The 15713-nt window shown below is 33.2% G+C and overlaps 1 protein-coding gene across 1 annotated transcript; it reads left to right on the top strand.

The window, feature by feature from the left end:
- Positions 1–258: 258 nt before the first annotated feature.
- On the top strand, positions 259–2853 carry LOC133299519 (myosin-binding protein 3-like; the record flags this gene model as incomplete). The annotated part of the gene is made up of 5 exons (XM_061498987.1): positions 259–656; positions 1080–1208; positions 1930–2033; positions 2271–2564; positions 2644–2853. Coding segments are annotated over 5 exons (1135 nt in total), but the record flags the coding sequence as incomplete, so codon positions are not given.
- Positions 2854–15713: the final 12860 nt, after the last annotated feature.

Below are 15713 nucleotides of genomic sequence, written 5' to 3' on the forward strand. Positions count from 1 at the left end.
GTTGACATGGAGTGAGAGTGTCATCAATGTCTCTGACGGGACTGGGTGCCGTTAACTTTTCTTACGGAACTGCTTGCACAATTCAAAGTGGATCAGTAGTCCCGTAACAATACATGATGAGACTGATTTCGTCATTCCTTTTGACATGTTTGACTATAGTCCGGTAAAACTTATCAAATGTAATTTTAATTGAAAATCTTCCACAAAAAATTCATACAACGGTGCTTTTGCCTGCTAAATATGCTTCATAAAATGCAGTGCAAGGTTTGCATATTTGCTATTGAAGCCTTCTTGGGGTGATGGGGATTACACAAGCAAAGGGACTCTAATTTTAGAAGTAATAGATGATGAAATTGAAGAAGGTGATAAAGAAAAGTTTGAGAGCAACAACGGGGAAGATCATGAACATGATGACGAAGGGATAGAAGATAAGCATCATATAGTTTGTGCTGTTGAAAGCTTTTATCCTCAGAGAGGTGGCAAAGTTCTTTCTCAAACTTGCACTCTGATGAAAAGGATAAAGAGAGGGATGAGAAGGAAGATAGAAAACTTGAATTTGCATTTTGAGAATCATGTAGCTTGTGAAACTCATGCATTAGAGAGGGAGCAAAAGATTGAAAGTTTTGCTACTGAGTCACCTATTAGAGCACAATCAAGTATATTTGAAGTGCCAGCATTATTCACAATGGATATGAATGCAGCTATAAAACAAACTTGAGAGAATTTCAAAGCTTGGATACAAACATGACAGGCTTGGAGAATTCTATAGGTTTGGAAGTTGAAGATTTAAAACTGTAGTTGAGTCACTTCCAGGGAGGATTACTACTTAAGAAGCTCATACTTTACCAAATGATGGCAACAATGTTGAATCTTCCTCAGAACCTCGGATAATACAAAAGGAACAGGACATGTTTTTTTAGAATTTCTTAACCATCATCTATTTAACTTGGGTTGTTCACGTTTCATGTTTCTATTTATTGAAGTCACCGAATGAAAACATAATGGGTTAGTACGATTATTTGAGTGATCCTGTTGCATATATTTTGACTATAAAATCTCACAAGTTTTTGGTCATGCAGCATATCTACCTCAATCTCAAGATCCAGCCTGCTCATATGAATGCACACAAGAAGATGAATATTCAACAAGTGATGATAATGCTGAAGTTCAAAATGCTTTTGATGAATTCATTGCTCAGAATAATCTTTGTGAGTCTTAAGCTTTATCCAATGGAGGTAGCAATGCAGTAGCAGCTATAGAAGAAGCAGATAATAGACAAGGTGTGTTAAGAATTAAAAGAACTTTACACACTCCCTTTGCAATTGTGTTGTTCGTGTTAGTAAAAGTAATAGTGATTAGTGGTGTGACCTGGTGTGACTTTATGTGGTCCACCTATATTGTTCTCTACTGATAATGGAGAACCGTATATGGTCTATTAATGTTGTCCACTTATTGTAGTGGTTAACCTACTTTTGTATTTGGTCTGCAATCATCTGAAATCATCAACTAAGTTTTGTTTTTGGTCTGCCATCAATTGACCCCATCTTCAGTGCACACTTGAACAGACTCTATGATGGAGGAGTCTATAAAAGGGTGCATCTTCAGCTTCATGAGTCCCTGAGCTCACTCTACTATAGAGCTGCACACCATCTGGGCTGCAGAGAAGAGTTTGGAAGACTCAATAGAAAATTTTCATATCAGTTGCAAAAACTATTCAAAACAAAAGGAAAGCAATGGTGGGAGGTATTTATGATCTATCATATTCTGCATTTGAGTATAAGTTAGAACTTACACTTCGATGTTTCCTAGTAACTAGTTCATCAATTGAAATTAGCATATGTAGATGTAATACGTTTGCATACATTACATGAGATATCATTTTTAATATATTTAAAATATCAACAATTTTAAGAAGTTTTTTCTCCCCAGCCAATAAGCCTCCATTTCATGAACCAGACTGCTCTTGTCAATGCATACAAGAAGATCAATCTTCAACCAATGATGATGATACTGAAGTTCCCAATGCCTTTAATGTGTTCATTGCTCAGGACAACATATGAAGGTTTTACATATCATACATTATTTTTTTTCTTTTCATTTTGTTTCATCTCATGAAACTCCAACTTCTGTTCCTTACCTTAATAGGAAATTGATGCTCTTTGAGGATGGAAGTGTTGCAAGTGAGGCAGAATGTGGTGATCCAGTTTTAACAATTAAACGGCTAAAATCATCTTAAAAATCTGAAAGAATCTTTAAGTGTTTTATATCAGGAACTAGAAGAAGAGAGAAGTGCCTCTGCAATAGCTGCTAACCAGACAATGACAATGATTACCAGGCGGCAGGAAGAAAAAGCAGCAATGCAAATGGAAGCATTGCAGTGCCAAAGAATGATGGAAGAGCAATCAGAGTATGATCCGGAAGCTTTGCAGATTTTGAATGATTTAATGATGAAAAGAGAGAAAGAGAAGCAAGAACTTGAAATGGAATTGGAAGAGCACAGGAAAAAGATACTGGACTATGAAGGAAAAGAGAAATTGAGGGTGTTGAGAAGAAAAGATGGAATTGTAAGAAGTAGAGACTCCTCTTCATCTTGCAGCAACATGGATGAGCTAACCATTGATCTTAATTAACTATGAAGCAAAGGATGAAGACAATGGCATCTTCAACCATGAGGAAAGCAGCCACAACAATTTAAGTGCTGATACAGTTTCAAATTTGGAGGAGATGGCAATAGACTGTGCAAAGTATATAAGTGTTGTTGATAATTCATTGGCAGAATTTGAGGAAGAGAAGGTGTCCATTCTAGATGAGTTCAAAGCATTGAGGGAAAAACTTATCGCAGTGGTGATATAATGAGCAATTCCTTGATGAATTTAACTTGATTGAGCTTTCATCAAGACCAGGTGACAAAGACTTGATATGCAAAACTCATTTCCTACACTTGAAATGGATAGTATGAAGGTGTCCTTTGAAGAGGAGGTTGATCATGTTTATGAGAGGTTACAAGCTCTTAAAACAGATAGGGAGTTTCTAAAGCACTGTAAGGGATCCACACAGAATGGAGACAAAGGAATGGATCTTCTTCAAGAAATCTTGCAACATCTTTGTGCGAGCTCCTCAAAAATTTATCCCCTGCTCCTTTTATCTGTTTTGCATAACTACTAAATTTTAGCCTTTACCTATGCCAACAAATTCTAAAAAGTTTGAAAATTATCTAGTGCCAAGGCACTAGCTAACCCCAATGTGGCTTTGTCACTGAAGAGTGAAGTATAAAAAAGAGCTTTATCCTTCAATGAAGTGATAAGTTAGGCCTTCTACATGGATCCAATATGACATCTAACACAAAGCACTTTGTTTTAGATTGTCTTAGAGATGAGTTCATCACATTTGGAGTTTCATTTAAGACTTATTATGGCAACCAATTCTCGTGATGTAGAGCTCATATTTTTTTATTTTTTTTGTGTGTGTACATATAGAGCCCATATTTAGTTGGGTTTATGTGTGATTAAAAGAATTTTGTTAATAGGTGAGCCAATGTTATTAAACTGATTATCAATTCGGTTGAGATACTAAGTTGACAAGTCATTGGCTCAATCTATGAATCACTTGTTGAACTTGCTGGTTGAATTACTTAATTGAATTATATAAGAATATATAATAAATGTAATAATAAAAGTATTATGATAAATATATACTTGTGGTATAGTGATTAATGTTAGAAAGATATAAAATTATTAATGTAATATCACCTAATATATTAAGGTTTTGGATTAAAATAGATCTTTACCATTAATGTTGCATTACGTAGGTTAGGTTGTGGGTGTTAACAGTATGAGCTTGGAAAATTTCACACGGCAAAATAATGTATCGATTATGTATAAATTATAATCTGTATATATTTGTTAGTTATGGTTATGATGACTGAAGTTACTGTTTAGACCTCATAATTACTTCTTCATGGATCATGATATTCATTAATTAATTATAATTTTTTCAAAAATATGTTTAGTGATATATTTTTATTTATTTTAAATAATTCATATTTCTATCGTCGATTTATACTCTCAATCAAAAACATATAATTGAAAATATTATATTCAACTGTCAAATTATTATTATTATTATTATTATTGTTATGAGGTGAAAAGTTTTGGGCGACCTTTGGAGGACAGTAGCCTCATTAAACTATGATGAATATGTAAGTATTTTATTTGAAAGTGGTAATTAGTGAAATGATTATAATGTTGATCATCTCAAAATAATTTTTTTTTTTGGTGAAGATCTCAAAATTATTTACTTCTTAAGAATAGTGTTGTAACAGAGTGCATGTCAAACAAATGGCATAACATATGCCGGAACAAAATTTTGACGTGCATAATTACACCAGATTGTTTTATTTACTCTAAAATCAACGGCAAATTGAGAAGACTAATTTTGTTAGGATGGAGAAAAAAAGATTATAGCGAATTATGAAGCGGAGAAAGTTATATTTATTATCATTTTAGACTTATTATTCTTATTATCTGATTAGTTACCGTTATATTAATTTGAAATCAACAATAGAAAAATAGAAGAAAAAAATAACTGTTGTTGATTTTGAATTAATCCTTTGATAAATAGAAGAAAAATGCATGTATCTCCAAGAAACTCTCAAAGAAAACTAAAGCGCTCAAAATGTAAAAACTGATTACAACTAAAAACTGAATTCTCTCTTCAACATGAAAATCTGACTTCCACTAAGTTCTGAGTTCCACTCCTTTTTACAAAACAAAGACTACTTTAAAAAAAAAAATATATCTTCAAATTGATGTTGTCCCTCATATCAAACAAGCATCCAACGACCTTCAAATTTCCATCTCATCTTCTTCTTTCATCTTTTATTGCCATGTGTCCTTTTCTGTGTATAAAAAGAAAAATAATTTGCAAAAAGTTAAAATTTCTTTTCTTTTACCTCTTTTTATCAACTTGGGCTTACTTCTTTAAATTTGGCCCAAAGTTTACCTGCACTTTAATACAATTCAGCCCATAAAACATAAGATAATTACCACTAAATTAAATAGAAATTAAGACTACCACTCGTCAGATTAGGTTTTGGCCTAAATACGTTAAGTTTATATAAAATATTTTGAACTTGGTTTGACCTATTAATTTGGTGTACTCTACATTATAGGTTTGGTCTTGTCTATATTTTTATTTTATTTGAATTAAATTAAATAATACGATATACTGACGTATAGGTCAATATTTGTAAAAGGAAATGTTTTCTAAACAAGTTTTTTTTGAGGTCCAAGCCTATTTTATTTTACTAAATATATTAGCTAGGTCAAACCTAACCTACTTAGACCGAATTATAAACACTTAATAGACCATTTGATCCATTTAAATCCCTACATGGAAGTTATGTGTGAGGAAGAACTTGCAATTTGTGTGTTAACAGTATTGAGCTTGGAAAATTTCACACGGCAAAATAATGTATCGATTATGTATAAATTATAATCTGTATATATTTGTTAGTTGTGGTTATGATGACTGAAGTTACTGTTTAGACCTTATAATTACTTCTTCATGAATCATGATATTTTTAATTAATTATCATTTTTTCAAAAATATGCTTAGCGATATATTTTTATTTATTTTAAATAATTCATATTTCTATCATCGATTCATACTCTCAATCCAAAACATATAATTCAAAATATTATATTCAACTGTAAAATTATTATTATTATTGAGGTAAAAAGTTTTGGGCGACCTTTGGAGGATAGTAGCCTCATTAAACTATGATGAATATGTAAGTATTTTATTTGAAAATGGTAATTAGCGAAATGAATATAATGTTGATCATCTCAAAATAATTTACTTCTTAAGAATAGTATTGTAACCGAGGGCATATCAAACAAATGGCATAGCGTGTGCCGGAACAAAATTTTGACGTGCATAATCACACCAGATGTTTTATGTACTCTAAAATCAACGGCAAATTGAGAGTACTAACTTGGTTAGGATGGAGAAAAAAAGGTTATAGTGAATTGAGAAGCGGAGAAAGTTATATTTATTATTATTTTAGACTTATCACTCTTATTATTTGATTGGTTATTGTTATATCAATTTGAAATCAATAATACTTTGATAAAAAAAATAGCAAATTAGATATCCACAAAGGGTGGTTTTTCTGTTTATGTTTCACTACGTTAAAATATAATAAATATAATTGGTTCTTTTTCACTTCAATTCTTTTTCTATTCGGTATACGGGGTTCTATTATTTTTGTCACTTCAACCTTTGAACCGGAAAAACAAACTCAAAAATTGAGTTTTTTATCTATCTACAAAATTCGATTATATTTAAGTGAAGTCTTAATTGTGAAAACGAAAAAACAGACATTAAGAGAATATTGTTCCTTTGAGTAAGTTCACTCAACTCAACTCGAAATAATTGAAATTCAATGTATTTTTTAAATACTAAGAGTTTCTGGAAGAAAAAAAGTTGCGGGTTTTTTCTACCAATTGGGGCCCTCCCTTCACCACCCCTTTGTTTTATAAAGAACAATGGACTATCAAGCCTCTCAGTTGGGGCGGTTATATTTATTATATTTTAGACGTACCACCCTTACTATCTAATTATTTATCAAAGTCGAAATCAGCAATAGTTTTTTTTTTCTTTCTATTTTTTTATTATTGATTTCAAATTGATATAACAATAACCAATCAAATAATAAGAGTGATAAGTCTAAAATAATAATAAATATAACTTTCTCCGCTTCTCAATTCGCTATAACCTTTTTTTCTCCATCCTAACCAAGTTAGTACTCTCAATTTGCCGTTGATTTTAGAGTACATAAAACATCTGGTGTGATTATGCACGTCAAAATTTTGTTCCGGCACACGCTATGCCATTTGTTTGATATGCCCTCGGTTACAATACTATTCTTAAGAAGTAAATTATTTTGAGATGATCAACATTATATTCATTTCGCTAATTACCATTTTCAAATAAAATACTTACATATTCATCATAGTTTAATGAGGCTACTATCCTCCAAAGGTCGCCCAAAACTTTTTACCTCAATAATAATAATAATTTTACAGTTGAATATAATATTTTCAATTATATGTTTTGGATTGAGAGTATGAATCGATGATAGAAATATGAATTATTTAAAATAAATAAAAATATATCGCTAAGCATATTTTTGAAAAAATGATAATTAATTAAAAATATCATGATTCATGAAGAAGTAATTATAAGGTCTAAACAGTAACTTCAGTCATCATAACCACAACTAACAAATATATACAGATTATAATTTATACATAATCGATACATTATTTTTCCGTGTGAAATTTTCCAAGCTCAATACTGTTAACACACAAATTGCAAGTTCTTCCTCACACATAACTTCCATGTAGGGATTTAAATGGATCAAATGGTCTATTAAGTGTTTATAATTCGGTCTAAGTAGGTTAGGTTTGACCTAGCTAATATATTTAGTAAAATAAAATAGGCTTGGACCTCAAAAAAAACTTGTTTAGAAAACATTTCCTTTTACAAAGATTCGTAGGCTTAAACATGTTAATATGCCTAGGTCATATATTTTGATTTTTAAATATAGACAAGACCAAACCTATAATGTAGAGTACACCAAATTAATAGGTCAAACCAAGTTCAAAATATTTTATATAAACTTAACGTATTTAGGCCAAAACCTAATCTGACGAGTGGTAGTCTTAATTTCTATTTAATTTAGTGGTAATTATCTTATGTTTTATGGGCTGAATTGTATTAAAGTGCAGGTAAACTTTGGGCCAAATTTAAAGAAGTAAGCCCAAGTTGATAAAAAGAGGTAAAAGAAAAGAAATTTTAACTTTTTGCAAATTATTTTTCTTTTTATACACAGAAAAGGACACATGGCAATAAAAGATGAAAGAAGAAGATGAGATGGAAATTTGAAGGTCGTTGGATGCTTGTTTGATATGAGGGACAACATCAATTTGAAGATATATATATTTTTTTTTAAAGTAGTCTTTGTTTTGTAAAAAGGAGTGGAACTCAGAACTTAGTGGAAGTCAGATTTTCATGTTGAAGAGAGAATTCAGTTTTTAGTTGTAATCAGTTTTTACATTTTGAGCGCTTTAGTTTTCTTTGAGAGTTTCTTGGAGATACATGCATTTTTCTTCTATTTATCAAAGGATTAATTCAAAATCAACAACAGTTATTTTTTTCTTCTATTTTTCTATTGTTGATTTCAAATTAATATAACGGTAACTAATCAGATAATAAGAATAATAAGTCTAAAATGATAATAAATATAACTTTCTCCGCTTCATAATTCGCTATAATCTTTTTTTCTCCATCCTAACAAAATTAGTCTTCTCAATTTGCCGTTGATTTTAGAGTAAATAAAACAATCTGGTGTAATTATGCACGTCAAAATTTTGTTCCGGCATATGTTATGCCATTTGTTTGACATGCACTCTGTTACAACACTATTCTTAAGAAGTAAATAATTTTGAGATCTTCACCAAAAAAAAAAATTATTTTGAGATGATCAACATTATAATCATTTCACTAATTACCACTTTCAAATAAAATACTTACATATTCATCATAGTCTAATGAGGCTACTGTCCTCCAAAGGTCGCCCAAAACTTTTCACCTCATAACAATAATAATAATAATAATAATAATTTGACAGTTGAATATAATATTTTCAATTATATGTTTTTGATTGAGAGTATGAATCGACGATAGAAATATGAATTATTTAAAATAAATAAAAATATATCACTAAACATATTTTTGAAAAAATTATAATTAATTAATGAATATCATGATCCATGAAGAAGTAATTATGAGGTCTAAACAGTAACTTCAGTCATCATAACCATAACTAACAAATATATACAGATTATAATTTATACATAATCGATACATTATTTTGCCGTGTGAAATTTTCCAAGCTCATACTGTTAACACCCACAACCTAACCTACGTAATGCAACATTAATGGTAAAGATCTATTTTAATCCAAAACCTTAATATATTAGGTGATATTACATTAATAATTTTATATCTTTCTAACATTAATCACTATACCACAAGTATATATTTATCATAATACTTTTATTATTACATTTATTATATATTCTTATATAATTCAATTAAGTAATTCAACCAGCAAGTTCAACAAGTGATTCATAGATTGAGCCAATGACTTGTCAACTTAGTATCTCAACCGAATTGATAATCAGTTTAATAACATTGGCTCACCTATTAACAAAATTCTTTTAATCACACATAAACCCAACTAAATATGGGCTCTATATGTACACACACAAAAAAAATAAAAAAATATGAGCTCTACATCACGAGAATTGGTTGCCATAATAAGTCTTAAATGAAACTCCAAATGTGATGAACTCATCTCTAAGACAATCTAAAACAAAGTGCTTTGTGTTAGATGTCATATTGGATCCATTTAGAAGGCCTAACTTATCACTTCATTGAAGGATAAAGCTCTTTTTTATACTTCACTCTTCAGTGACAAAGCCACATTGGGGTTAGCTAGTGCCTTGGCACTAGATAATTTTCAAACTTTTTAGAATTTGTTGGCATAGGTAAAGGCTAAAATTTAGTAGTTATGCAAAACAGATAAAAGGAGCAGGGGATAAATTTTTGAGGAGCTCGCACAAAGATGTTGCAAGATTTCTTGAAGAAGATCCATTCCTTTGTCTCCATTCTGTGTGGATCCCTTACAGTGCTTTAGAAACTCCCTATCTGTTTTAAGAGCTTGTAACCTCTCATAAACATGATCAACCTCCTCTTCAAAGGACACCTTCATACTATCCATTTCAAGTGTAGGAAATGAGTTTTGCATATCAAGTCTTTGTCACCTGGTCTTGATGAAAGCTCAATCAAGTTAAATTCATCAAGGAATTGCTCATTATATCACCACTGCGATAAGTTTTTCCCTCAATGCTTTGAACTCATCTAGAATGGACACCTTCTCTTCCTCAAATTCTGCCAATGAATTATCAACAACACTTATATACTTTGCACAGTCTATTGCCATCTCCTCCAAATTTGAAACTGTATCAGCACTTAAATTGTTGTGGCTGCTTTCCTCATGGTTGAAGATGCCATTGTCTTCATCCTTTGCTTCATAGTTAATTAAGATCAATGGTTAGCTCATCCATGTTGCTGCAAGATGAAGAGGAGTCTCTACTTCTTACAATTCCATCTTTTCTTCTCAACACCCTCAATTTCTCTTTTCCTTCATAGTCCAGTATCTTTTTCCTGTGCTCTTCCAATTCCATTTCAAGTTCTTGCTTCTCTTTCTCTCTTTTCATCATTAAATCATTCAAAATCTGCAAAGCTTCCGGATCATACTCTGATTGCTCTTCCATCATTCTTTGGCACTGCAATGCTTCCATTTGCATTGCTGCTTTTTCTTCCTGCCGCCTGGTAATCATTGTCATTGTCTGGTTAGCAGCTATTGCAGAGGCACTTCTCTCTTCTTCTAGTTCCTGATATAAAACACTTAAAGAGTCTTTCAGATTTTTAAGATGATTTTAGCCGTTTAATTGTTAAAACTGGATCACCACATTCTGCCTCACTTGCAACACTTCCATCCTCAAAGAGCATCAATTTCCTATTAAGGTAAGGAACAGAAGTTGGAGTTTCATGAGATGAAACAAAATGAAAAGAAAAAAAATAATGTATGATATGTAAAACTTTCATATGTTGTCCTGAGCAATGAACACATTAAAGGCATTGGGAACTTCAGTATCATCATCATTGGTTGAAGATTGATCTTCTTGTATGCATTGACAAGAGCAGTCTGGTTCATGAAATGGAGGCTTATTGGCTGGGGAGAAAAAACTTCTTAAAATTGTTGATATTTTAAATATATTAAAAATGATATCTCATGTAATGTATGCAAACGTATTACATCTACATATGCTAATTTCAATTGATGAACTAGTTACTAGGAAACATCGAAGTGTAAGTTCTAACTTATACTCAAATGCAGAATATGATAGATCATAAATACCTCCCACCATTGCTTTCCTTTTGTTTTGAATAGTTTTTGCAACTGATATGAAAATTTTCTATTGAGTCTTCCAAACTCTTCTCTGCAGCCCAGATGGTGTGCAGCTCTATAGTAGAGTGAGCTCAGGGACTCATGAAGCTGAAGATGCACCCTTTTATAGACTCCTCCATCATAGAGTCTGTTCAAGTGTGCACTGAAGATGGGGTCAATTGATGGCAGACCAAAAACAAAACTTAGTTGATGATTTCAGATGATTGCAGACCAAATACAAAAGTAGGTTAACCACTACAATAAGTGGACAACATTAATAGACCATATACGGTTCTCCATTATCAGTAGAGAACAATATAGGTGGACCACATAAAGTCACACCAGGTCACACCACTAATCACTATTACTTTTACTAACACGAACAACACAATTGCAAAGGGAGTGTGTAAAGTTCTTTTAATTCTTAACACACCTTGTCTATTATCTGCTTCTTCTATAGCTGCTACTGCATTGCTACCTCCATTGGATAAAGCTTAAGACTCACAAAGATTATTCTGAGCAATGAATTCATCAAAAGCATTTTGAACTTCAGCATTATCATCACTTGTTGAATATTCATCTTCTTGTGTGCATTCATATGAGCAGGCTGGATCTTGAGATTGAGGTAGATATGCTGCATGACCAAAAACTTGCGAGATTTTATAGTCAAAATATATGCAACAGGATCACTCAAATAATCGTACTAACCCATTATGTTTTCATTCGGTGACTTCAATAAATAGAAACATGAAACGTGAACAACCCAAGTTAAATAGATGATGGTTAAGAAATTCTAAAAAAACATGTCCTGTTCCTTTTGTATTATCCGAGGTTCTGAGGAAGATTCAACATTGTCACAAGCTACATGATTCTCAAAATGCAAATTCAAGTTTTCTATCTTCCTTCTCATCCCTCTCTTTATCCTTTTCATCAGAGTGCAAGTTTGAGAAAGAACTTTGCCACCTCTCTGAGGATAAAAGCTTTCAACAGCACAAACTATATGATGCTTATCTTCTATCCCTTCGTCATCATGTTCATATGATCTTCCCCGTTGTTGCTCTCAAACTTTTCTTTATCACCTTCTTCAATTTCATCATCTATTACTTCTAAAATTAGAGTCCCTTTGCTTGTGTAATCCCCATCACCCCAAGAAGGCTTCAATAGCAAATATGCAAACCTTGCACTGCATTTTATGAAGCATATTTAGCAGGCAAAAGCACCGTTGTATGAATTTTTTGTGGAAGATTTTCAATTAAAATTACATTTGATAAGTTTTACCGGACTATAGTCAAACATGTCAAAAGGAATGACGAAATCAGTCTCATCATGTATTGTTACGGGACTACTGATCCACTTTGAATTGTGCAAGCAGTTCCGTAAGAAAAGTTAACGGCACCCAGTCCCGTCAGAGACATTGATGACACTCTCACTCCATGTAGACTGAGTAACACCTATCACCCTCAGACTGACGGACAGACTGAGCGGACCATCCAGACATTCGAGGACATGTTGAGGGCTTGCACTTTGGAGAAGGGTTCAACATGGGATAGGTACCTGCCATTGGTTGAATTTTCGTACAACAACAGTTTCCATGCTAGCCTTGGCATGGCACCCTACGAGGCGTTGTATGGTAAGAGGTGTCGGACTCCTACCTGCTGGTCTGAGGTTGGAGACAAGGAGTTGTTTGGCTTGGACTTTGTCCAAGATACCACCCTGCAGATCAAATTGATTAGGGAAAAGTTGAAGCAGGCGCAGAATCGCCAGAAGAGTTACTACGATGTGCGGTGTAACACCCCGAGTATACCCGGTTTGTTAACATATCATCGTATTAAGCTGCACTTAATTAAAAATGCGGAATATCTTTTTCTTTTCAATTATGACGTTGTTATACTTAGCCAAGTTGATTACTTAATCAATTTCATAAAATATCGCCTGTATGTAAATTGCAAAAAGACATCTAACTGAAATACCTCATAATATAGATAAAGCGAGTATCTATGTCACAGATCTACAACACGTAGTCCGGACAATAATCCTGATACATTAATACAACTCCAACATAAAACAAGACATAATCAAGTCTATGTGGCATGGACAATCCCCATGCTCACTAAATCAATAGCATAACCAACAGAGTCTCAACAGAGAAATCCATAAACTGAAGCTAAAAGCATAAGACAGTAAATAGGATTCAACATCCAATCATAACAGCATATCAATATAAGCAGCATAAACATGTAACATCTATCAGCTAAGCTCTGGCCTCCTGCCACTAAAGGTCTCAACCCCCGCATTACCTGAACCTGAAATAAGCATTCCCCAAACATGGGGTGAGATCTCTAAACCAGAAATCTCAGTAAGACAAGGGGTCCTCAAGGATCTTCCACCCCAAGCTCACTTACATGGGCAATATAAGTTCCAAAGGCAGTAATTCAATATAAGTTCCAAAACTCAATGCAGTGCAACAGATATTCATGCCATGTGTGTTTAAACTACTCTACTGGCAAGAGAAATGCAGGAATACGTCTATTACCTACAGATAGTACAAGGAACACCGCTTACACCTCATCCACAGCCTCACCATATTGTATGTACCACATACTCAGGCTTACCGTATAGGTGGAACACCACATGCATATCATAAAGGCACTAGCATATAACAGCTCAATAGAATTTCCAAAACATCAAAAGCATGTAACACAGCAAGCATATAACCATACCCCCATGGGATATGGTGGAACCACAACATGGCTAAACCGAAGACACAAAAGCTTACCTTGCAAGCTCACTATCCAATGCCAAGAGTCCACACAGCTCAAGTCCAACACACAGCAGATCACAACCTGATTAGGACCAGTAAGTATATCAACACTCATAGCTTATAAGCATAAACATAAAGACTACGTTTTCCTCTTACGATTTATGTCTTAAGGCTTCACGCAAAGTCATAAGCCTTTAACCACTTGATTCTGACTTAGTTCAATTAAAACATGTCCCACTTGGGTCTTTCGACCTTAGTACGGAGCATTTCGACTTGATCAGAGTCAGCATGATCAGAGTCAGCATGACAAATTGCGCTTGTATCTCAAAATTTATGTTGATGCATCATAAACACAAGGATCCATATTTACGAAGGTATTTACTTGTTCCCTCGTTTTACTTTAACCCAGATTTGTATATCGTGGTTTCATAATATTCAACTCGGCTTTTTTCCTGAGTTTGAATTTCGAAGGCATCATGATGACTTGCTTCAATCTGCCCTCTTGAATCTTAGTTTGGTTTGGATTACGAAAGCGTCCTCCCATTTTCCCTGAGCCAGGCTTGATGTTGCATGCATGCATTATTCTTTTATTTGAACCCGAATTTGGATCCGTCTTCCATTTTATATCCTGGATTTGCATCTATCCCGTATTGGATCTCGCCATATCCGTCTTCATTTTATTTTTGATTTGCATCTCAGATCTTTATTTCTATCCCGCATTGGATCTCACCATATCCGTCTTCATTTTATTTTCGATTTGCATCTCGGATCTTTATTTCTGTCCCGGATTGGATCTCACCATATCCATCTTCATTTTATTTCCAATTTGCATCTTGGATCTTTATTTCTATCCCGGATTGGATCTCGCCATATCCGTCTTCAACTTTTATGATGGATTGACTCCATTTAATAAACCATTTATATCCCGAAGGGCCGGTCTTCATTCTGACTTGGCTTCTTTTGTTGAAGCGTTATGTTTAAGGAGACACATTTTGCCTCTTTGAATTGCATTGCTGCTTCTTCTTGCATGGCTTTTTAATTTGGGCCCCATTTCTTTTGCGGTGCCTTTTTATCTGAACCCGACTTCTCGTGCCTCAGCCTTTCTTTCAGCTTGGCATTTTTCGCATAAGTCTTGTATTAGACTTTATCTTTAATTGAAGCCCGAATCATTGACCATTTTTTCCGTGACTCGACTTTCTAGCCAAATCTTATTTGAGTGGATCTCCACATCATTCGTTTGAGTATTCCTTGCAATAATAAATGCAGCATAATAAAGTATGGAGAAGGAAATTAGCAATAATATTGATTCAATCAGCAATCAATAATTATCCAAGTATAATCAGATAATAATTGCAATCAACAATTAATAATAATTGACTAGCATCAATCAATAATTAATACTAGTTGACTATAATTCATTCTATCAGATTTGATTGAGCATCCATCACGAAGGATCCATGCTCCCCAATTTTGTTGATCTTCATCTATGCTCCATGAAACTTAGGGAACGCGGCCTCATGGTGAAATCTGATACTCTTTTGTCATGATAATATTCAAAATATCTGCCGACCTGCTTTTGTCGACATATAATACTAGACAAATGCATAATTATACACTTTGTATATCAATGCTTGTTGAAATTTCACATCATATAAGAATTTGGTCCAACAAGATGTTTAGTAAAATCATGATAATAAATTCTGGGATATAAAAGTAAGGAAAAGAATATTTCCCTGTTATTTTGTAACCATCATGCTTGCAATAGAGAAGGATTCCTGTAGTTGGAGGAACATAAACCAATTCGGGTCTTTTTGATTTGGGCCCATTGGCATAGTTTCAACATATTATTCTCACTCCTATTGAAATCTG

This window comes from Gastrolobium bilobum, unplaced genomic scaffold, assembly GCF_033153095.1.
Source record: "Gastrolobium bilobum isolate Gb01-03AN ecotype WA unplaced genomic scaffold, APGP_CSIRO_Gbil_v1 utg23989, whole genome shotgun sequence".
Lineage (NCBI taxonomy): Eukaryota > Viridiplantae > Streptophyta > Magnoliopsida > Fabales > Fabaceae > Gastrolobium > Gastrolobium bilobum.